Source organism: Podarcis melisellensis, assembly GCF_964234715.1.
Source record: "Podarcis melisellensis genome assembly, chromosome: 2".
NCBI classification, from domain to species: Eukaryota; Metazoa; Chordata; class Lepidosauria; order Squamata; family Lacertidae; genus Podarcis; species Podarcis melisellensis.
In genome coordinates, this window is record NC_138529.1 from 13,269,584 (window position 1) to 13,293,743 (window position 24,160).

General features: G+C 42.0%; 1 protein-coding gene across 3 annotated transcripts in view; it reads right to left on the reverse strand.

Annotated features, from left to right (window-relative positions):
- The window catches only part of VDR (vitamin D receptor), a 79,450-nt gene that overhangs the window by 24,245 nt on the left and 31,045 nt on the right, over positions 1–24,160 (reverse strand). For all 3 annotated transcript variants that reach the window (XM_081898826.1, XM_081898827.1, XM_081898828.1), the window contains 3 exons: positions 17,521–17,592; positions 13,215–13,365; positions 5,160–5,290 (listed from right to left, as the gene is read on the reverse strand). In XM_081898826.1, the coding sequence (XP_081754952.1) occupies positions 5,160–5,290; positions 13,215–13,365; positions 17,521–17,592 (354 nt within the window). The remainder of the gene's footprint in view (positions 1–5,159; positions 5,291–13,214; positions 13,366–17,520; positions 17,593–24,160) is intronic.

Below are 24,160 nucleotides of genomic sequence, written 5' to 3' on the forward strand. Positions count from 1 at the left end.
GTGCCTGTGCAAAGGAATGTAATTAGGTGGACCCTTCAAGGCCAAAACTTTTGTAGCTGAAGCTGAGGGAACAGTCAGGCACAAACTCACAGCGGACAAGCTGTTGTCAAAACAAGCAGGGCCAACGATAGTGTAGTGGCAGATTAACAGAGTCACTCTTGTTTACTATTTAATTAGGATGTTTTGAGAACTGCAAGCCTTGGAAAGAATTAGCGCTACGTTAGTACTCACGGAAGGCTCTTGCGCTAATGGGATGAGTTTGTTGGATACAACCCTTAGTTCACAGAAGTGGAATGCTAAATCCAGGATGTAGTATGGATTGCAACAGCTGCTTCCAGGAAAAAAAAAACCCCAGCTAGTTAGCACCCTAACAGAGAGCACGACCCTTTTAGTAATTTGGCCTAGAGCTGTTTGAAGCACATTCTGTTCCCATTCATTTAACTAGCGGACAGCCGGGAAAGGCTATTTTTAGCTGGAGTCAGTTAAGGTTTCCTTAATCATGTAACTATTTCACGAAAAGAATAATTTATTTATTTATTTATTGAAATAATTTTCATTGAAGATTTTCATGAACTACAAATAACGTGCAATGTCTTTCACTTTTTTTCTTGATCATATTACAAAGTCTTTCAGTTACGTTCAATGTAATATATAAAACAATATCCAAAGGTGGGAAGAGGGTAGAGGGACACCCCATGCCGCTACTGAGGTTTCATGGTAGCCTTGCCAAATTTACGAACTAGGCAATGTAAGTGCAGTTCCACTGGAGCTGCCCCTTACTCCCGCAAAGGACTGCAGGAATCAAAGTCCTCAGCTCTCTTCAGGGCTTGCTATGCACATTTATTCTACAAAGGCATTGACTCCATTTAAATGCTACCTGTCTAATGAGTAGCATTTGGGTGGGTGGGTTAGAGGGAAACACTGTTACAGGAGAACGGTCTCTTGCTATTGAGATTCTTTGTTTGATTACAATACAGGGTGGCTTACAATATACAGTGGTACCTCGGGTTAAGTACTTGATTCGTTCTGGAGGTCCGTTCTTAACCTGAAACACCACTGCAGCTAATGGGGCCTCCTGCTGTCGCCGTGCTGCCAGAGCACGATTTCTGTTCTTATCCTGAAGCATAGTTCTTAACCTGAAGCACTATTTCTGGGTTAGCAGAGTCTGTAACCTGAAGCGTATGTAACCTGAAGCATATGTAACCCGAGGTGCCACTGTAGAAACACAAAAATATACAGCACGATAAACAACTAAAACAATGCCCCACAACTGTTTAAAGCAGGGATCAGCAACCTTTTTCAGCCGTGGGCCGGGTCCACCGTCTCTCAGACCATGTGGTGGGCCAGACTAAATTTTGAAGGGGGAGGAAAATGAACGAATTCCTATGCCCCACAAATAACCTAGAGATGCAATTTAAATAAAAGCACACATTCTACTCACGTAAAAACACGCTGATTCCTGGACCATCCACAGGCTGAATTGAGAAGGCGATTGGGTTGCATCCAGCCCACGGGCCTTAGGTTGCTTACCCCTGGTTTAAAGGGTCATAGACTGTTTACTGTATTTCTAGCTCCATAAGACACACTTTTTCCCCCCTAAAAAGTAAGGGGAAATGTGTGTGTGTCTCATGGAGTGAATGCAGGCGGGAGGCTCTGTTGAGTGCTCCCTTTAAAGAGCCGCGTGGAGTATGTGTGCGGCTCTTGGGGGCTTTTCCCTGAGGAGGGAGAAGGGCAGCCTGTAAGTCCCTTCTCCCTCCTCGGGGAAAAGCCCCCAAGAGCCGCAAACATGCTCCATGCGGCTCTTTAAAGGGAGCGCTGAGCAGAGCCTGGGATGCATACAGGCTCTGCTCAGTACTTCCTTTAAAGAATATATTTTTTCTTGAATTCCCCTTCTAAAAACTAGGTGCGTCTTACAGTCAGGTACGTCTTATGAAGCGAAAAATTAGCCAAAGGCCTGGAAGAAGAGGACTGATTTTGTCCAGCGCATAAAGATATGTAACAAAGGCGCCAGGCGCACCACTCTAAAGAGAGCATTCCACAAGTGGGGAGCCACTGCAGAAAAGGCCCATTCTTGAGTTGTTGCCCTCCAGACCTGTCACAAGAAGGTACGTGAAGATGATTGCAGGTTCTGCGTAGGTTCATACGTGGAGAGGTGGTCCTTAAGATATTGCGGTCTTGTGCCGTTTAAGGATTTATAGGTCAAAACCTGCACTTTGATTTGAGCCTGGAAACTGACTTGCAGCCAGTGCAGTCAAGCCAGGATTGGTCTTATATACTCAAACTGTCTTGTCCTGCTGAGCAACCTGGCCACTGAATTCTGCACAAGCTAAAGTTTCTGAACTGTCCTCAGAGGCAGTCCCAAGTATAACAAGTTGCAGTAATCTCAGTACAGTCATCTAACTGGGCGCCACAATTTAAGAAGGATATTGACAAGCAGCAACATGTGCAGAAGAGGGCAACCAAGATGGTCAAGGGTCTTGAAACCAAGCCATATGAGGAACAGTAGGAAGAGCTGGGTATGCTTAACCTGGAAAAGAGGAGACTGAGAAGAGATATGATAGCCATCTTCAAATATCTCAAGGGCTGTCACATGGAAGATGGAGCAAGCTCATTTTTTCCTGCCCTGGAGCGCAGGACTCAAACCAATGGATTCAAGTTACAAGAAAGGAGATTCCAACTAAACATCAGGAAAACTTTCTGTTACTAAGAGATGTTCGGCTGTGGAATGGACTCCCTCAAGAGGCTCTGGACTCTCTTTCACAGGAGGTTTTTAAGCAGAGTTTGGATGGCCATATGTCTCAGATGCTTTCACTGAGATTCCTGCATTGAAGGGGGTTGGACTAAATGACCCTTGGGGTCCCTTCCGACTCCATTACAGTGTTTTGATGGGAAAGAAAATCCCTTGTGCCTCTTCTGTGTGCTCTGCTGAATGGCAGAGTAGTGGGTGGGAGCAGTGCTTTTTTCTAAAAAAAAAAAAAAAAAGTTTAGGGGTACTCTCATTTTCCTACTCATATTGAAATACTGCCCCTCAATGAGGCCAAATATAGATTCACAAAATGTTTAGGCGTATGCATACCTCTGCGTCCCCCCAGGGGGAAAAGCACAAGGTGGGAGTGTGTATCTAAATAAGTATGTGTGTCAGCTTGAGTGTTTGCTAAGAGAGTAGGGGATGTGTGGGCTCGTGCATGCATGCACACACACAAGAAACAGTGCCTGAATGTGTGTGAATATTTGCGTGCCTGTGGCAAGTGTGCACTAATAGTCCACACCTCCTAGAAACTTTTAAAAAAAAACAACTAACACAGAATGGCTGCTATAAACTTTACATCCCTCCTAAGTTAGAAAGAGGAGAATGGAACAGCCCTGGATGACTTATGCTTCCTCAGAAGGGGAACAATTCCAGTAAAGCAGCAGTCTGAGTCATAAGGAAAGGAAGTGCTTCTATTATCACAGCAACTAACAGCTCAAAATACCATTTAAAAAATTATACTTTCACACATTATATTGCTCTAGTAAAACAATAGCACATCTACTTTGACTGCCAGCAAAGTAAAGAGGGCACTTTCTCTGGAAGAGAAGGAAGAAATGCTACATTAATCTGACCACAGTGAACACAAACTGGGCAAGATTACATGGACTCCTTCCAATCACTAGTTTCTGCAGTTAGTTAACTAATAATTATGTGCTAGGGAGTTGATTTCCAAAATAAATATTGGTGTTACAGTTTCAAATGACTGCTGAGTAAGGAAGATTTGGCTGCTTACAAAGGTGAAAGGAAACAGAATGTTGTCTCCTGCTAAACTAAAATCAGAGGAGACTCACTGAAATTAATAGGCCTAAATTAGTCATGTTAATTAATTCCAGCGGATCTATTCTGAGCATAACAAACATTGAATACAATACAGAATACAAATCAAATCAAGGATACTGCCAGTTCTAAGCCCAGCAAGCACAAGAAGGACCAAGAATCTCCATCAGGAGTAGCCAACATGGTGTCATTCTGATGTTATAGACTACAACTATGGATGTTTTTGACAACCGAATCCCAGCTATGTCCAGGAAATTCCAGATGTATGGCAACCCTACTACAACTCAAACCAATCTCAAAGAGTGGTAGTCAAAAACTTGTATAGCATACTACATTGCCTACCCCTGATCTACATAGTAGAGCTGATGTAGGGAGCCTTTGGCTCTACAAATGTTGCTGAGCTACAACTCCCATCAGTCACGGCAAGCATGGCCAATGGCCAGCGATGATATGAATTATAGCCAAGCAACATCTGAAGCATCCAAGGTTCCCCATTGTTATATTAGACACTGATAATTTCTTGCCAGTTTCTTTAACACAGTAATGCCATCTGCCAGGAACCTAGCCCACACCAGGATGTCAGACAATGGATTTTAAGACTATGCACCACCACTGAAGATTAGGCTGCAGGAAGGACCTAGAAAAAGACTAGATGGGAATTATGCTAGAGTTCTTAATGTGATACTCCCCAATCCCTATAAAAGTTTCCAGGTGAGTGAACAAGTTTGGTTACAGCAGCACAGAGACTCTGTTGATCTATACCCAGTGGTAGACCTGCCACCAATTACTTTGTCCCCACCTCTCCCTGCCCCAGACTTAATGGGAACTCATAGAAGTATAGGCAATAAATGTTTTCTTGTTTCAAGTTTTGCTAGTTTGCTAGCAAATGGCCTAAAACAATTCTAAATTCTAAACAGCCTATCAATGATTTACTACACTTCCATCTTGACAAGGCTGCTGATCCTCTCTCTTACCCTCTTGTCTAATAATCTTCTTAGCCAGCACTGAAAAGGTGAAGGGACACAAATACCTTTCAGGTTAGATCTACTACAAACACACACACCTCTTTCGCCTAGGTAGACACATGCTTTAACTTTTGTATTAAGAGTTTAGGTATCTAAATTATTATTTTTAAGGCAGGGGAACACCCACATATTGACAAAATACGACTATTGGGGAAATCTAGGTAAAGGAACCAACTTTCGCCTCCTCCTTTAAAAAAGTGAATCAAACACGGAGGATGGAATTTTCAAAATGTATTTAAGTGAATCAAAGTGACTTGAGGAAGTGATCTGGATTTTCACACTCTTGGATTATTGCAATGTTTCTATTGTGCTACATGTTTACTCACACTCTTTCATCATGCCTATGTCAACGCAGCGCTTCAGCCGGCAGGCTTGACAGTGTCGCCGGTTATCTTTGGTGATTTTACAATCGCCATTGAAAGGACATGTGAACATTGCTTTCCTTTTCATGCTCCTCCTGTGGGGGGAAAAAAGCCACACAAAATATATAATCTTTGTTTGCTTGCTTTTAGGAAAATACATCAGTTTTGCATGGTTACCGTTCAAAAAACAAAGTGTGGCAGACCTGCATACAAAACGAGCTATATGGGCAACGTAAAAGTATTTACCAGGCATGGAATAAACATCCCCTACATAGCTACTGTTCTGTTTCTAAGAAATCTGGTTATTTTATTTAAAAATCTGCCCTTTTACTATACTTTGAAAACAGTAACCATCTGCACGTCTTCATGGTTTTCTTTCTAAAAAGAACTTAATATTTTAAGGAACACAAACAGAAAAACACAGTTTCTTGTCCAACGGATGCAACTTGTACCATAAACAGGAAAACATTAACCACAGTCTGAATGGCTCAAATAGAGCCATCTAAAGTTGGAGAACTATTTAGGAACTGAATAGAAGAAACAAACAAACAAACAAACCCAGAATTCAACTCAAAAACAAAGATGTAGCATTTGACAATTTTCAAGCATTTCTGATTACTTTATAAATCTGAGGGGAAAATAGCCCAAAGCAGCAAAATGAAAGAATTTCCAGAAAAGAGTAACTGGTTTGCTCCATGAGTTTCCATTGGTAATAATCGTCAACAGATACACGAAGTTGACAAAGAATGTGGTAGGAGCATAGATACACAACAGTCTGCAAAGGTGACACATATAGACTCAGAAGTGAAGCAAGAACTGCCTAGTGTTTTTCTTTACTTAAAAGACTCGTGAGACCCTGATAAAGCAAACAGCTTGGATATTATCTCAATGGTCTACTGGACAAAGAAATTCAGAGAATGACAAGAGGCAGTATCACTGGAGCAGGAATCAGGAGCTTTCCCATACTGGTGTAGCCCAAATACGTTAGCTCCTGGATTGTAGCTTCTTTGCTACCTCCTCCCTGAGTGTTTTGTTGCTGCGCTGTCCTGAGCTAAGTTATAGTTTGGCTTACTGTGTTATCTGAATCTGGCTCGTGGTTTCCCTCTCTCCAGACTAACCATGAACTATAACCAAGGTTTGCCATTTGGTTTATGGCTCGTGGTTTTTCTGGGGAAGCTAAACCACGAGGAAAGGCTCAAATGACACATGAAGGCAAACTATGTCTCAGCTTGACACAGCAACAAGATGACCAGGGACGAGCAAAACGGCCATAATCTCCTCTCTATGTGTTCAGACAAAACCATAGTTTAGTGTGACGTACAAACAAGGCCACCATGTAACCTTGGAAGAATGGCAATCTCCTTTTCTTCACTGTTTTATGAAGTCATGGAGAAAAGTAAGTCTCTCTCCTTATACAAGGCAATTGAAAGCAAATGTCCTTCACTGCTGTTGCTGTCGTTAGGAAGCATTTGACATCTCTACCTTTCCCCTAGTTGCACATTTCTGTTTATGTAAATAAATGTAATTGGGTATAACATTTAAAAAGGCTGACTAGACTGGGTGGACTGGTTTAAAAACTAGCTAGGTGTTAAATGCATTTTGCCTTTGCAGATTTTTCTTGGTCTGTCTTTTAAGGAGTGGGGGAAGAATCTTTGAAGGGACTCCTCTGCCTTCCATAGAATGTACTCTTCATGCAGTTACGTAAGAAAATGATGAAATACTGTACTTACAAGAGTGAGCTTGGTATGCTTAACATGGCATAAGCCAGTAGGCAGATGCAGGACATAAACTGCCCATCTCACTGATCCACAGTGTTACAAGATCGGTAGTGAGATATTCCATCACAAGATATTTTGGTAAAGTGAACAGTATACTAGGTTTTGAGCGACACATGAGTTACTAATGAGGAAAATGAGAAGCAGCTTGCTATACTTCCAAGGGATTGCTGAAAGAGATCACTACCCTAAGACGTTCCACTCATCACTGCTCCAATATCCCACAAGTGTGACAAGTCAGACTGCAAATTCAGGGCCAGTCCACACTTTACAAGAGAGATGAGTCTTATTGTTTGTTTACTATATCTCCTTGTGTGAAAACAGTGAAAGGTCAAAGGCAGGTGTTATGTCAAGCACAAGGTGCTTATGCTGGAGACCCACCACTGGCCATGATTCCCTGGCTCATACTCAAGCACTTTTTTGCAGGTAAAGGTACCCCTGCCGGTACGGGCCAGTCGTGTCCGACTCTAGGGTTGTGTGCCCCTCTCACTTAAGAGGCCGGGGGCCAGCGCTGTCCGGAGACACTTCCAGGTCACGTGGCCAGCGTGACGAAGCTGCTCTGGCGTGCCAGCACCAGCACAGCACATGGAAACGCCGTTTACCTTCCCCCTATAAAGCGGTACCTATTTATCTACTTGCACTTAGGAGTGCTTTCGAACTGCTAGGTGGGCAGGGGCTGGGACCGAAAGACGGGAGCTCATCCTGCCGCGGGGATTCAAACCGCTGATCATGCGATCGGCAAGCCCTAGGCGCTGAGGTTTTACCCACAGCACCACCCGCGTCCCTTTTTGCAGATAGGCATCTCCAAACACACTTTTCAGAGCTCACTGTAGCAGCACTGGTGTACATGTAGCAACCCCTATGTAAACACAACTGACAATCACCAAAGGGCTTCTACTACTCACCCTTATAAGTGGAATGCCCTGTGACTACATGTATGCCAACCTCTTCTAGCTCTGTACTAGACTGGTAACCATTCAGCAATTAGAACATGATGCATGTGGACATGCAAGCGCAGATTAATTCAGTCTCCTCTAAACGGGCCACTAATTAATTTTAGTCACCACCATCTGTTAATGGGGAAACATAACGTAGCCCATGACACAGTTTAGGACGGTGGGGAGGATGGGAACATCTGTGAATAATTCAGTGATTTATCCTTAATAAAAGACTTGTGAATTAGCTCAGTTAAGCTATAGCTGCAGTAAAGGAATGCTGCCTGTCTCCAATACTAACAGCAGGAGCAAGGCAAAAAAAATTCTTTCCAGTAGCACCTTAAAGACCAACTAAGTTAGTTCTTGGTATGAGCTTTCGTGTGCATGCACACTTCTTCAGATACAGCAGGAGCAAGGGCAATTGAATGTGGAAGTTCCTTATTTTATTCTTGACCTGTTAAGAGCTGAATCACACTTTATATTGCGGGGGTGCTACGCACAAGCCCAGGGTTTGGAGCAGCATACGTTGTAAAGTATAAAGCAGAAATGCATGTTTGTAGTAATGCAGTAGCCATGCACCAGGGAGATGAAAGTGGCCACAACTGTCTAGCTTATGTTCGCTGCATATTTAGAAACATGCATTTTTGCTCCATGTTTTGCTGTTCTACTTATTGTTAGCATACTTTTCATATTGTATAAATGTGAATCAGCTCATAATAGCTAATAGCCCTGGTAGTTACAATAGTCACTGCCCAAAAGCAAAAAAAACAACAACCCCAAACCCCAACTGAACCTAAACCAAAACAGAATATGTCAAAACTAATGAAATCTAAATAAATAAAAAATTACTTTGAGATTTAAGATTCTCTTGAAAATCTGCCCTAAAGGACTGGGAATACAAAAACATATCTCTGCCACCAAGAGGGCAAGCTTTTCTTATGAAGTAAAACTGTTTCCTAAAACATACAACTATCTAGTGCAGCATGCCTCAGAACAGGTCCCCATGCTTCTCATTAGAATAACCCATAAATAGAAGTGTCTCTGCTGCACATCTACTGGTCCTGTCTTTGGCCAGAAGTTACCTTATTTTCCAGGAATCTGTGTCACCTTATTTTCCAGGAATCGGAGTCCTCTCCAATCAACCATTTGGTTGCACCTGCTCCTAACTTGAGAGGTCTTACTTAAAGTCACACCCTCTTCTCCCCACCCACCAGATAGACCTTAAACACTCTCTACTTTGCCAATCAGGAAGTTCATTAAAGTTGCTCAACGGTCAACTATATTTTGCTTGAATCTCTCATGCACTAAGCAAGATATCTGGCATCTTCCCACTGCCAAATTGGAAGAGAACCCACACCTGCTTAGAAAGAGGACTCTGAACCTTGGGGAAGGGAAGGATAAATCAAAGACGGAATAACAAACTCTAATGATGCAAGAAAGAGCCAAAATTATAGCTCCAGGGCAGAAGAAGGTGGAGGGAGTCCTTCTTCAATGCACACTGTCATGGAGGTGGCAGTTGCGAGGAGGACAACAGCAATGACACTGGTGGGGTGGTGACTGGGGCCACTGGGCAGGGGCAATGTGCCCGCCCCAGCCATGGAGGAGTGTTGGCACTGGGGAGCTGGTGCTACTGTTGCCTTTCAGGGGTCTGGTGCTGCAGGACATGTGCCTGGGCAATGAGTGCCAGCTGCAGCAATGCCTGGCTGAGGCTGCCCTGTGCACCCTGTTGGTGTGCTAAGCCGGCTTGGGAAGAGACCCTTACCAGGCAGAGGACAACAGCTCATGCCACATCTGAACTTCTTGGAAGCCGACTTGCTGCGCCATGTGAACTTTCACATCACTGCCAACAAGCCGATTGTCTTCTTGCACACCCAGAAGACAGGCAGCACCACCTTCAGGTGCCACTTGTTGTGCAACATTCAGCTGGAGCAGCCCTGCAAGTGCAAGGCTGGGCAGAAGAGGTGCGCCTGCTTCCGTCCAGGCAAGTGAGACCTGACTCTTCTGCTTCTCCACTGGCAGGAGCTGCAGGCTTGCTGACTGCACCAAGACACCAACTGCACGTGTCTTGAGAGTTAGCACAGTGTGAAGGAAAGTCCTCACTCTTATTTAGGTTCAGGAGAAAAAGAGAAACTCCCCCCCAATGCTACACCTCTCTCATTACATTTTTACCAAGCAACCTTACATCAAGAACTCCTGAGAAAATTAAATTGAGTAAGGGAGCTTCCAGACTGGCTTACTGAGGACTCATAGCAGCATTGCTATATGTTAGCAGGGTGGCTATATGACATTGTCAGCATTTGGTTGTTATCCTGCATTAGATAATCACACCACATAGTACAGGCAACCATAATTTTTTCTGTGGACCAACAGCCCATCTGGAAATGTCCCAGGACCCCATAAAGAAACACACACACACACACTGACTGATATGAATAGACAAATCAGCAATGCTATATATAGAATTAAGAAAAGACACCCAGTACTTCATATTCAGTACATTGCAAAGGTATTAATTATCTAGTCTAGTTTCTACAATTCTTATCAGTATTTAAAATTTCATCATAGATATCAGACCCATAACAAACAATCCAATATGAACAAACTTCAAGAGGTGTCAGAGGACACTGGGAAGGCAATGCACTCTAAAGTGTTGAAGACTATATTTCCCAATAGAAGAGAAACCACTGAAAGGCCAATACCAAATGGCTTCCCCAAATTTAGTTTTGCAAAACATCTTGAGGGATTTGCCATGAAGGACCAAGTGGACTATATTCTATTTTGATCAGTCAGTGTTTGTGAAGCAGTTGAGAACTTTGTTGTTTCAGGTTTAAAATGCAGTTACTCAGTGTTGCCTAACAAGATATGCACTTCTAACATTTCTTTATGAAAGCCTTCACAGAAAGGGTGAAAGGCAAGGTGTTCGGCAAACTCTTTGAATCATGGTAAGGAGAGGAAAATGTCCAGAGGGGGAAGTAGTTATGTGACAGACATCTCATTTCTAACATCCTGGTTTGGTCTCAAGATGTCATTATCGTTGCTTTGCAACAAAATAGCCTAGTGCAAGTTTCCCCTATGTGACCTTTTCCATCCACCTCCAAGGTCAGATAATGCTGCAGGGATTTTCAGGCTTAACCCTGTGCATCATTCATGCCATTGGCGTCCCTGCAGCCACCACTATGTCAAGCAGTGCAACTGGCATTTGCCTTCAGCACGTTTTCAGAAAAAGATCAAGCGCTGCTGGTCTGAAGTCATGGAAACTCCAGCTTCCTTGGCAACTTACCTCAACTATTGTGCCACATTTAATGGGCCAGAACTAGATGTTCCAAGAGATACAGAGCAGCAGCTGCTCCATGTCTCTTTCTGCTCTCTTCCTCGTAACATCGAGCATAACACAATGCATGGCGTGACATCATTGTGCTGTGAATTTCCCATCCTAGCTCCTTCTAATCAGCCTCCTTCAAAGGCAGATCATTCTCCTGCTTGACTGCTTTGGTAGAGAATGAATTCTCCAGTTGCACTCAATGAAAAATGGCCTGCCATCAGAGGAAAACTTCCACTGTATCTCTTTCAGAGTCTTTGCTCCGTGTCTGCCTTCTTCCAACCTTTTGGGGTTTAAGAGAGGGAGGGGTGCCTCAAATTTTAATCCATAAAAGGCATCCCTTAGATATCAGAAATTTGGAAAGTATTGTCCTATAAACCTGGTTTCCATGAAAGGAGAAGATCCTCCTTGGCCAGATATCTGAGCATGAGATTTTCTGACAAATTCTGAAAATTATTCAGATTTTCTTAACATTTCACTGGGAGTGTAGTACATGGCTCACCAGGCCTCACTCATTACCTTCTAAGGTTTCTTAACAGTGATCCTTGGAATAGATGTTCCATGCATGTGTCCTTCAAAGTTGACAAATGGCATGCACTGACGTTTATCTTGCCCAGGGCACACAGCGCATGACTGATTAGCTGAAGGCACTAACCTTGTATGTGGAAATATACCTGTGAAAGATGAGCTGCTCATTTAAGCAACAGTAATTGAAGAAAATCTTGTTGTTCTAGTTAGCCAGGGTGCACTTTAGCCCAACTGGAAAACTGGCTGCAAGGCGGATGGTATGCAAAACATCCCATCTCCAACAATCTAGCAAGAGTGGATGTGTCTAGTTTACTATAGAGATGCTGAAATAAGGGAGTTATTTTGGGAAGATATGGTCCTTGCGGACCTGAAGTTTACCTTATGTCCACACAAATCCTATACCTGCGCTACTGTCCCACTATAGCATTTAGTACATGAGAGTTTTCCTCTAATTAGTCACATAGTAGCTGTTAATTACTTCTGTTATTAGTCATCTGCTTTTAACCAAGAGTTCCCAGGAAAACGTCCTACGTCATCATTACAGTAATTTGCTTTATGAAAGATGGACACTTCATGTGTGAGATATGCTAAACTGCTGATAGTTCTTGGAACTGTTTGAGCTACTGCAGATGGAATACTGGCTCCTTCTTAATGTAGTTTATGAGGAAAGTGGGAGACAGCTGCCCTCCGGCTTCCTCTATGCCAGTATTGTGCTCAGTATTCAAAAACACCCTGCTTGTACATATAGCAGGGTAGCGAAACTCAGATGGTGCATGGGTAGGCGCAGTCCCATGAACCAGAAGAACAGCAAATTTCTGTATGCCCTAAGCAAGAGCTGATAATCGGAATCCAAACTGCTGCTTAAGTAAGGGATGATCAAAGTTCTTATCATGGTTTTGAAAAAGGAGCCATTCTCAAGTAGCAGGGGAATTCCCACACAGTGAAATTCCAAAATGTTTTAAAGTAAAATTATAATAAGATAAACTCTCATTTAAATATAATAAACACCATGTCATTTCTCCAAAGTCAAGTTATTAATTACATCTAAAGTCTGTATAGACAGAGACAGTGGTTTAGAGCAGGGGTTGGGAAATCTTTGCAGCAAGAGGGCCCCACTTCCTCCTGAGCAACCTCCCAAGGGCATGTCAGTGGTGGGTGGAGTTAGAGGCTTCTGAAATGTTCGACAACCGAGGCGTCGCTTCCAATTGGTTGCAGGAGCTTCCTGCACTCAAGCGGAAGCTGTGTCAGACATTTGGCTTCCGAAAAACGTTCGAAAACTGGAGCATTTACTTCTGGGTTTTCAGCATTCGGGATCTGAGGTTTGACTGTAGAGGAAACCTCTTATTCTGATCTGCTTTTGTGCTCAAAGTAAACTGCTGGCCCAAGTAAAGCTGGGTTTTCTTGAGGGCAGAGGTCAAAATCCCTTATGAATACTTTGCGTTAAATGCCAGGAGTCACATACCTAAAAAATCCTTTGCAGCCTTCACAGGTCATAGCATTAAAATGAAAGCCAGTAGCTTTGTCTCCACAAACACCACAGATACGTGGAATGTTCCTGTCAAAGTCACTGGCTGGATCCGGAAATGCTGAGCAAGGTGCCATGGTCTCCATTTCTGTGACAGAGAAAAGTGCATTGTTTATAAACCTCAATACAACAGTCTTTTCTATTATAATCTACGTGGTAATCATAATCTATGTAGCAAAGACTCTGCAGAAGCTAGTAAGAATCCCCACTCCATTTTCTGATATGCTTACGAATACTCAATTTGAATATAGCAAATCCTTAATTCATGATATACATGTCATTGATAAACATCCCCTCCAGAACAATCAACAGCTAAGATGGTTTAATTTTCTCATCTTCACATAGACCACTGTGTTACAGATAATACAGGTTGCAGCGAAATCCAGGCTTTTTTGGGGGGGGGGGGTTGAACATCAAAGTAAAACATGCTTGGGTGGAAGGCTCACATCACACCTTGTTTTAGCTGTGATGAGTTAGACTGCAAAAGAAGACTGCAAAGTAAGGGTGCTGTTTTGCCAACCATCCTGCACTCAGCATGGTATGCATTCAGCAAAATGATAATCCCAACATTTATCAGATGACAGCGAAGAGAGGAGAGCTGGTGTCTAAAAGATCATCGACTTTAGGAGCAGAGATGATGACGTCTGAGGAAGACAGCTTCAATCAACCCCAGTGGTTTGTCCCTGGTGGAGCTGATGGACTGGTCTGACAGAGTAGATGAACCTCCTTTGACATGTAAACTTACTACAGTAGAAGTAAAGAAGTTCATTGATGAGACCATGCAAGTTCCACAGTGACCCTGCCATGCTCAGAGTTTAGAGACGTATGTGAAACAAGTCACAGAGGCAGCAGGCAGGGTGTATACAAATGAGAAATGTGAGGGCTACATCAGAGGTCAAGCAGCAAGTTGGCAGCTGATGTCTAAGCATGAATCAGGACTTGATGAAACTTGTAATTTAAATTTCCTATTTACTTTCTAATGTTGTTTTAGGTTTACAAGGTAATGTTGTATGCTTAGTCAGACATGTTTTATGAAGAGAAACTAATTTTTATAGCATTATCTGACATAGTCACTGTCAGCAGGTATAATTAAAATTCTTTGCTTTTGCGAGAGCAAAGAGGCTGTGCTTGTAGGCTTCCCACAGGCTATGGATGGTGGCTGTGAGAAAAGGATGTTGGACTAGATAGGCATTGGCCTGATCAAGCAGGCTCTTGTGGATGGCATGCTCAGCTGGTAAAATGTACCTATATGCAAGGATGGAATTCCAATGATGATGCGACCCTGGCAGAATTGTTTGATCAGACACAGATCTGCCCCAATCACACATCAAATGTATGGAGGATTCCTAACGTTAAGAGCCAGTGAGAAGAGCTAAACTCTCACTTTGTGCTTTTCAGTTCAGGTACTATGGAGAAAAACACCTGGGTGACAGACTCTGACTGTGAGGAGATAAGCCCTGAGGTTTCAGTGAATTTCTTTTGGTCTAAAAATGGTTTTCCACCTCCCACTTTGTACATGGTTAGGGCAGACCCAGTTTTAAACAAATGGGTTTGCTACCATCACATGTAGTTTGAGCAAGAAGAATCTAGTTGCAACAACCCTTTATCCCATAACATGCATTTCAGGGGCTTCACATTCTTACTTTTAAACCTATTATTCTTCCTCTATTACATTCAGTTTTCTGCTGATTGGGTCTGGCTAAGAGTAATTGAAAACTGTTTTTAAAAGAAGAAGAAATGGATGAACTTACTGAATCAACAGTTCCCTTTTCCACTTTAAATGGAAATTCAGATTTATTCTTGACTACAGACCTAACCTGACTCCTTTGCAAGTAAGGCAAACATTGACAGTCTGCCCAAATAGGAAGTGCACTTATTAGTTACTATGTTAACTGCATGTCTAAGTTTGTACTAATCAATGATGGGCTGTTGACCTTTGAATGTCACTATTTCCATTTAAAACTTAGACTTAATATCTGAAACAGCACGTTAACATTCAATAAAGTTATCTTTCCACTTTCATAGATTTAACAATGCTCAGATAGCAGGAAGGAGTGTTGCTTAGTTACCGTGCTGGTGGCTAAGAGGGGGACTTTCTAAAACATGATATTTATCGCTTGTTTGCTTTCACTACTGACAGAGAAACAATTATACTGTATTTTGCAACCAAAATGGGATTGTCAGATAGTGCTTTGTTAGCTGGGTAGAAACAAAATAGACTGCTACAGTCATTTTACTTAATAAATGGAACATGAGATATTAAAGCCTTAAAGGAGCACAGCTCTTTGAGCTGGCTATATTTTTTTTCATTCAGATAACTGAAACTAGCCCAACAAAGGCTATAAAGAGAAGATAAAGGGACCCTTGACCATTAGGTCCAGTCGTGACCAACTCTGGAGTTGCGGTGCTCATCTCACTTTATTGGCCAAGGGAGCCGGTGTACAACTTCTGGGTCATGTGGCCAGCATGACGTAGCCACTTCTGGCGAACAAGAGCAGCGCACGGGAACGCCGTTTACCTTCCTTCCGGAGCGGTACCTATTTATCTACTTGCACTTTGACGTGCTTTTGAACTGCTAGGTTGGCAGAAGCAGGGACTGAGCAATGGGAGCTCACCCCGTTGTGGGGATTCGAACCGCCGACCTTCTGATTGGCAAGTCCTAGACTCTGTGGTTTAACCCACAGCGCCACCCGCATCCCAACAAATGCTATAAAACAGCTCAAATATCACCTCAGAATGTTAAATGGCTTTTCTGATGTATTGGAATAGGTTCCTTGTGGAAGCCATGCCAGTCATATAACCCAGGATGGCAGATTAATATTCCAAATTGTTATTAGCCTTTGCTAATATCTCATATTTTTGTTTTATCTCCTCAGGGTTGATTAAGGGTTGATTAAATATTGGCAGCAAATACAAAAGGAGCCAAGAAAATCTACAAAAGGAGCATATCCATTTGGTGAACCGGTAAATTGCTAGTGTAGAAATACATCTGGAAGATGAGTGGTGAATTCATGCTCTACTAGAAAGAGCAAAGCTGCTTACTAATATAGACAATTAATCATTTCAAATGGGCTTCAGTCCAATTTGTAAGTTTTTCAGCACACAATGTAAACTGATCAGCTGCAAATTTCCAGTTATTTAAATGATCAAATAGGTAACTTAATTTTGGAGTCTGAACAATAACTTTGAGTACTCTACTCACTGATAGGTGTTCATGTGCGCCTGTTTGAGATGTGACTAAATACTTGCATAAGAAACCAACACTACACTATGTATTTAGATTTGTAGCCAAACCCATCCCAACAGCAGCCATGATATAATAAATCAGGACAAAATCCAATTCCCCCATCCCCAAACCTGTTGCCTCAGCTGCCCCCCAAACTAAGATAAACTTTAATTACTGCCCCCTATCCTCCACAGATATTCTGCAGAATAGCAAGGTGGGGAATGGGGAACCTCTTCAAGATTCACTAGTCTTCCTAACAAGGATACACATGTTAACAACGTTTATTTTTTATATAGCACGTCAAAGGGTATTCAAAGCATTCTGATTACAGTGCTGCAGTTAGGATTATAACAAAAGAAATGTTAAGGCATGTCAATGCTGTTGTCTGCGTTTTGCAGATGAAGGGCCAATGCTGAGAGAGAGCGAGAGCGAGAGCGAGAGCGAGAGAGAGAGGGAGGGATGCCAGCTCATAGCAGAAAGGTTACCACACCATTTAAAGTGCACTGCTTTCCCCAAAGAATCCTGGCATCTGTAGTTGACCGCTCACAGAGCTACAATTCCCAGCACCCTTAACAAACTACAGTTCCGATAATTCTTTGGAGGAAATCATGCAGGGCTTTAAATGTATGGTGTGGATGTGGCCTGAATTCGAAGCAGAGGCAAGACTGAAGACACGCTGATCCTTAGGTCAGTCTCTTTGCTAGAAAAGCATTAATGTAACTTGAAAGCTTGCACACTTCTACTTCAACAAATAGCTAGTCCCATCTGAAATGGCACTACTTTTTAAACAGAGACCAACCCAACATAATATGCAGAGAAACAAAACAAAATGCATGTAAGAAGTGGACAGTTCAGACAAGCCTCAAGGAGCACATTATTTTTTATTCTGTTTTCTTCATATTTTTTTTAAAGATGACATAATTTTAATAACACACAATTCTCCCTTCGCTGACCGAGGGAAAGAGACAAACTTATTAAAACTGAATAAATAGTTTGCAAAAAAGTGATATACTTTACCAATATCCAGGTCATTTTGTATACTCTGCTGGTATAATTCCCACGAGTTCTGAAACTGCGACATTGAGCCACCTGCAACCCAAAAATATTTAAGTTTGATTTAATATCCAAGGTCTGTCAAGGCAGTTTGGTAATCTCACACTCTGCTTTGAGTTTGGAAATTTACTCTAGCTTTTAACTCTCATCTATTGACGTAAGCAACATACATTAAAAAGTGAGGCGTGGCACTCTGCAAACAATCCACCACACCCGAATGGGATTCATTAAACAGAAGGTGTCATTTCAGTACAGCTTCTCAGGAACTTCTATCGGCATAGAGATAATGCTAACCACATGGTACATTATTCCCAGCAGCATAGCATACAATTTAGAAGAATTTTCAATAAGAAACTGCATTTACACATGGGGGGGTGTCTTTGCTATGGGGGCGAGGGAAGGAAGACTTTCCCATTTCAGATCACTGCTCCTTAACAGCTAAAAAGAAAACTCATGCCAATGAATTGAAGCATCTCTCAGATTCACTATTCATCTGATAAGTATTTTAAAATAGGATTTTTGTAATGATAAGGAAACAGTACAGCACACCTCTGTAAAGGCTGGCATTTAAGGGGTTTTCCCGATTTTACCTTACATAACCACAGAATCATAAAATTGTAGAGTTGGAAGGAACCCCAGTGGTCATCTAGTGCAATTTCCTGCAATGCAAGGACCACAACTAAAGAATCCCAACTGCTAATTAATCAAGATTTGTAGGCAATGTAGAAAACGTGTGGTATGTCACCCATGCTACTACCTTAGCCTGCTCTGAATTTGACTTAGGTTTCTCATAATATCCATGGCTGCCAAGCTACAGCAAGGTAGTACGCTAGCAGGTTTTGACAATGTTCAGGCAACATCCTGTAGCGGTTTGTATTTGTGTGTGTGCTGTACATATGTGGTGTGCATGCATGTGCTTGTGTGTATGCATATTGCGCATACACATACACACAAGACTCACTATCACCAAGTTCATCCCAAATACATGTATTTAAAACACTGGCATCTAGGAATCTGAAGACCTTTTCAGACCCATGTTTTTGCAAATTTTAGTTAAAATCTTTATTGCAACCCACTGATAAGACAATGTAGTCTTCATTCTTCTACCTGCATCTTGATGATAATACTTTCCAAAAGCAGCACAAAATTCAAACAAGTATTATAACAAAGGAATTAATGCATTGTGTACTGACCATCTCTCATGAGTACTCTCTCCCCTTTTTTGTTTTGCAGGTAAGTCAATGGAGAGCACCATCTTTCAATGGCATTAAAAAGCACCTGCTTATTCTTCATCTAGATCCTAGAACTCTGCTCTATTTTTCAGTACAATATACATACTATTATATATCAATTTAACTCACTTTAATCCCTCCTGACCATGCTATCAGTTTGTGTCGACAGACAACCAAGAAGCCTGATAAAAGACAGGCAAGATGGCTACGACTAATCTAAGCATATTTCAGTTGGATCCATCATACCTCTGACCTAGGACAAACATTGAATTATTACTTTTTAAGCATAGCACAAAGGTCACACCAAATAAATGTTGTAAATCTGAACAGGAAAAAACTATCTTTTTTTCTGAAAGATATGATTAAATGTATGGAAACTATCTTTCTGCAAAAGATGCACTGCAAAACAAACTGCCTCCATCAGGAATTGGGGCATCTGTTCTCAATTGTTGAGCTCTTTCAGCTCCACAAAACCAAAGCCCTATCTCATTTTGGAATTAAGGAACACTTTCTCTCAGTTACTGGGCAATATGATACCAAGTAATGTTTAAATACGCAGGGTGTAACATTCAGGTCCCACAGAGCACAATGTTTCCTCAACCACCACCAGATATATTTAAATTTGCTTTTGAAGCTAGCGCTTGCAAAGCCTGGCATCCATTAACGGACTTTGAGCTGGTTCACTGGGTGCAAGAAAACCAAAGTTATTGGCCTAAGTTCTCAACTTCCAGCCCTGCCATTCTAAGGCCAACACACTACCCAGGAGCTGGGTCAACGTAGAGCACCACAGAAACTTTGATTAATTGTTGCTGATATGAACTACATTAAAGTAGGAGCCTTTCAGATCACTAGTACACTGTCCTTAACAATTTCAGGAACCAGGGCCTCACTTGTGGTGAGTCCAGTAACCAGACATTCCCTGAACAATCAGACATTCCCCAAAATGCCATCAACTGGACCACAGTTGACTTCTGCATTTGACTGGCAATGCTTTAAAGTAACAGAAGGGGAACTTATGTAGTAGAAATGTACTTCAGATAACATCAGAAGACACTCTTTGTAAACCACCTTATGCATGTTGATTTGACTAAAGGAGGTTTTTTTTAAAAGGCCCAACTCTCACAACACAACTATTCTCTTCTTCCAGGAAGGGCACAATTAATCAACTTCTTTAATAAGTAGTTCTGGTTCTGGTTCTAGCACCTCCAGGTCACTGACCCTTCCCTTGGGCCATATTGGTCCTGGTAAAATTTTGTTCTCTATCAGGGTCAAAACAGATTGCATTAGAGATAACAGGAAGGTTTTCATGACCAAGGTCAAAGCTGTCTACAAAGCCTTCAAATGATTTTACTACAGGGCCTGCTGCTTCTTTTCCTGTAATAGGTGAATCTGCTAGAGCGTAAGACTCTAAATCTTAGGGTTGTGTGGGTTCAAGTCTCTTACTGAAATATCTTATGAACAAGCATTTTAGATAGTTTATAATCCTTGCATTAAAACTGGAGCTGCTCACGGGCCGCCTCCAAAACTCCACCCTAGGTAACATAGGAGCATCTTCCATGAAAATCTTTAAAGGAATGATGGGAGTGGAACGATACGTACACTTGCAGCAAACACCTGGCAATGGGTTAGCTGCATGCCAAGACACACACACACACACACACACACACACACACACACTGCTAATAGGTTTCTGTAACACTCAAGAAATCTACTCTGCATCCAAGAATCACCTTTTTTCTGCCTTCCATCTTAGCAGGATATATATATATATATATATATATATATATATATATATATATATATATAATCAGTAGTATACTTTATTTCGGTCATAGACCAGCATAAGATAAAATGTACGAATAAACTGAATGCTTAAGACTTAAAATAGGTAAGAATAAAAACTAGTAATTAAAATATCATACATACTTAAAAAGATAGAAACAGGGACAAACAGTTAAAAGCGACTATAAGGGAGGGAGAGTGAAGGAGCACAGGCCTTGCATTTGAGGCCTAGTTTGTGGCATAAACCATCCTTCGATGAATATCCATCATGGCAGTGCAGAATCTAGCAACTGAGTATGTAACATCTGGGTTTTTATCTTGAAGCAGCAGGAAGGTATAAAGTTGTTCTGAGTAACCTGGGAATTTATGTATAGGGAAGATGAACCTAGCTCATATACAGTCATACCTCGGGATAAACACGCTTCAGGATAAGTATTTTCGGGTTACGCTCCGTGGCAACCCAGAAGTAACAGAGCTCGTTACTTCCGGGTTTTGCTGCTCATGCATGCGCAGATGGTCAAAATGACGTCACGTGCATGCGCGGAAGTGACGAAACGCGACCCGCACACACGCAGACACGCTGTCGCGTCTTACGTTCTGTTCAGGATGCGAACGGGGCTCTGGAATGGATCCCGTTCGCATCCCGAGGTACCACTATATCTGTATAGTGTTGACAGTGAAAAAAGACATGTTCTGTTGTTTCCAGTTGCCCAGAGCCACATGGGCATTAGGTGTCTTTTGAAAGCGACCTTCCTGGATGGCTAAAGGGATGGCCTGGCAGCAGTGAAAGCCCTTCACTGTTTTGGAATTTCAAGGTTGGTTATATATGGCATCCATAGCTGTCAACGTTTCCCCTTTTTGAAGGGAAATTCCCTTATTCCAAATAGGATTCCTCGAAAGAAAAGGAAAAAGTCGACAGCTATGATGGCATCTGGGAGATGAGGTGTCTTCTAGTTTCACTGATTAAAATTTCCAGGGACCTGGCTAGATCTGCTTGGAGTTTGGTATCTTCCACACACTGTTGGATGGTGTGTGTTTTTGCTTGTTCATACCCCATGTTACACAGGATCTGTGGGGTGAAGCCTAGAGTTGTTGTTATGTTTATCATAGCACATTTCCAGTCGTTTGGAAACTGTCCTTAATAGTTAAGGGAGCAAGGCCATGCAGGAGGAGGGATAGTCTCAACCAGTAATTAATATAATTTCTGTCTAGATACTGTTTAGATAAATACCATGGGCTAATTATAAGGATTGCAATCAGGATGGCATGATACTTCACTATGATACATATATTAATGCTAAAGACCAAAAGGCATATGGATTTTCCCAGCACACAATTATGACAACGTCACTAAGCCATGACTAATACAGCTTTTATATGGTTTCCCAAACAGGCACCTACTATGGCTGCATAGGATTTAATTGTCCCCTTTCATTGTAGCATCCACAATTCATTTCCCTTTTGATGACTAAATAAATATGTATTTGACATAGCAATCCTGCAAAAATTATCAGCTAGTCAGGAAACAAATATTTTACTTGTTGGAAAGGCCTGGTTCTTTTGGTCCTTAATTGAAATCCTTTTTTTCTTTTTAAAAACCATACACTGTCAAGTTATACACTGGAATCAACATTACGCATTTCACGGGAACATAGGAAACTGTTTTATACTGACTCAGATCAATGGTCCATCTAGCTCAATATGTGTGCACAGGCAAGTCCCCTTTGCTTTGTTTCTGGGCCTGATTTATAGCATTGGTTTTGACCCTTAAAACTCTACATGGTTAGGGACCATGTTATCTGAAGGACCACCTGAATGAGCCTGCTCATGCCTTAGAATCAACCGCCGAAGCCCTGCTTATATATATTAGGTTGATAGGTAACAAAAAGAGGGTTCTTTGGGTGGTGGCTCCTCCACACTCCAAGACAAAAATTGCCAGGGATGGGCAACATGTATAAGAAAAATACTTTTAAAATGTTTCTTGCTTTGGTCCGCTTTTTATTAATCGCTGTGATTCATTAAGGCCTGGCCTTTCTCTTTTACACCTCATCAAAAAGGCATTAAGAAAGGAGTCTATCAGGCCTCCCAGGGGAGGAAGTGACACAATATGGACTCCACAATTTAAAATGTCTGTCCCAGATTCCCATCAGATGAGCCTCTGAAGTCAATGAGAAATGAAACAAGGTCCCCAATGACACACACAACACAGGCAGGTTCAAGTGGGAGAGGGTATTCCTTTCAATAATGTGGTTCCAAAGTATTCAGGACCTTCCTTCAGGTTATTAGCTTTTCTCAGTTTTCAGTCTCAGTAAAAATAACAACAAGAAGAACAGACACAAGCTTATATCACTTTCCCACCACTTCTGAATTTTTCCTGTACTGTGAAGCTTATTAACCTTTTAAACACAGCTGTCGTGTGAAAGGCTTATTAAACAGCTTTCAGTGTGACAACTGGGCTGCAATGAAAAAGCAAACTAGTGCAGTAAATGTGAACAATTACTAGTACAGCAAAGAATTACTACTACAGTAAGTGTGAGGCTCCTTTCCCATTGTTAGGCTATAATGAAAAGAGACTTACAAGAGTAAGTGATGACTGGTTATGGTGATTTTCACACCTCTTTTGCAATTAGAAGTCACTGATGTTTCTAAGTGTGAATTAATCTGGAGAGGTTCCTGAAATACCATGAGAGTTTGTTATTACTATGAATAACTTGATATTAAACAACTGCAACAGGTGGAGAGTCTCTTCTACAAAACATGATTTCCTTTTGGGGCTTTTGGCAAGCTCCGTAATCGGCTGTACTTTTCACTCAGACACAGTTTTTCAAAGACATTTTCCAGACACAGCTGTTTTATAGCAACACCACTTATGAACTATTTGTAAATTGCTTTCTGGACTCCGGACTCTCCATTAATACGTTCCTTCACCCATTCTTCCTTTCTTCCCTCCATTGAAAATCAACAGGTAAATTTGCCTATGCAGCTTGAGATGTTCCCCACACAAATACCAATACTAATTTGTTGTGTTGCATATTTTTTGTAGAAGTACTAAGCACCCACTGTTAATAATGTCACACTGAAGTATTTTTGGCAGTGTTTAGGAATACCAGAAACTGTCTTATACTGAGGCAGGCAACTGGTCCATCTAGCTTAGTAAAGGTAAAGGGACCCCTGACCATTAGGTCCAGTTGCGGACGACTCTGGGGTTGCGGCGCTCATCTCGCTTTACTGGCCGAGGGAGCCAGCGTACAGCTTCCGGGTCATGTGGCCAGCATGACTAAGCCGCTTCTGGCGAACCAGAGCAGCGCACGGAAACACCGTTTACCTTCCCACCGGAGTGGTACCTATTTATCTACTTGCACTTTGATGTGCTTTCGAACTGCTAGGTTGGCAGGAGCTGGGCCGAGCAATGGGAGCTCACCCCGTTGCGGGGATTCAAACCACCGACCTTCTGATCGGCAAGTCCTAGGCTCTGTGGTTTAACCCACAGTGCCACCCGCGTCCCTACTAGCTTAGTGGTTGTTTTTTACAGACAGCGGCTCCAGGTTTTCATGCAGGGGACAATTCCTATCCCCTTGCTTGAGATGCTG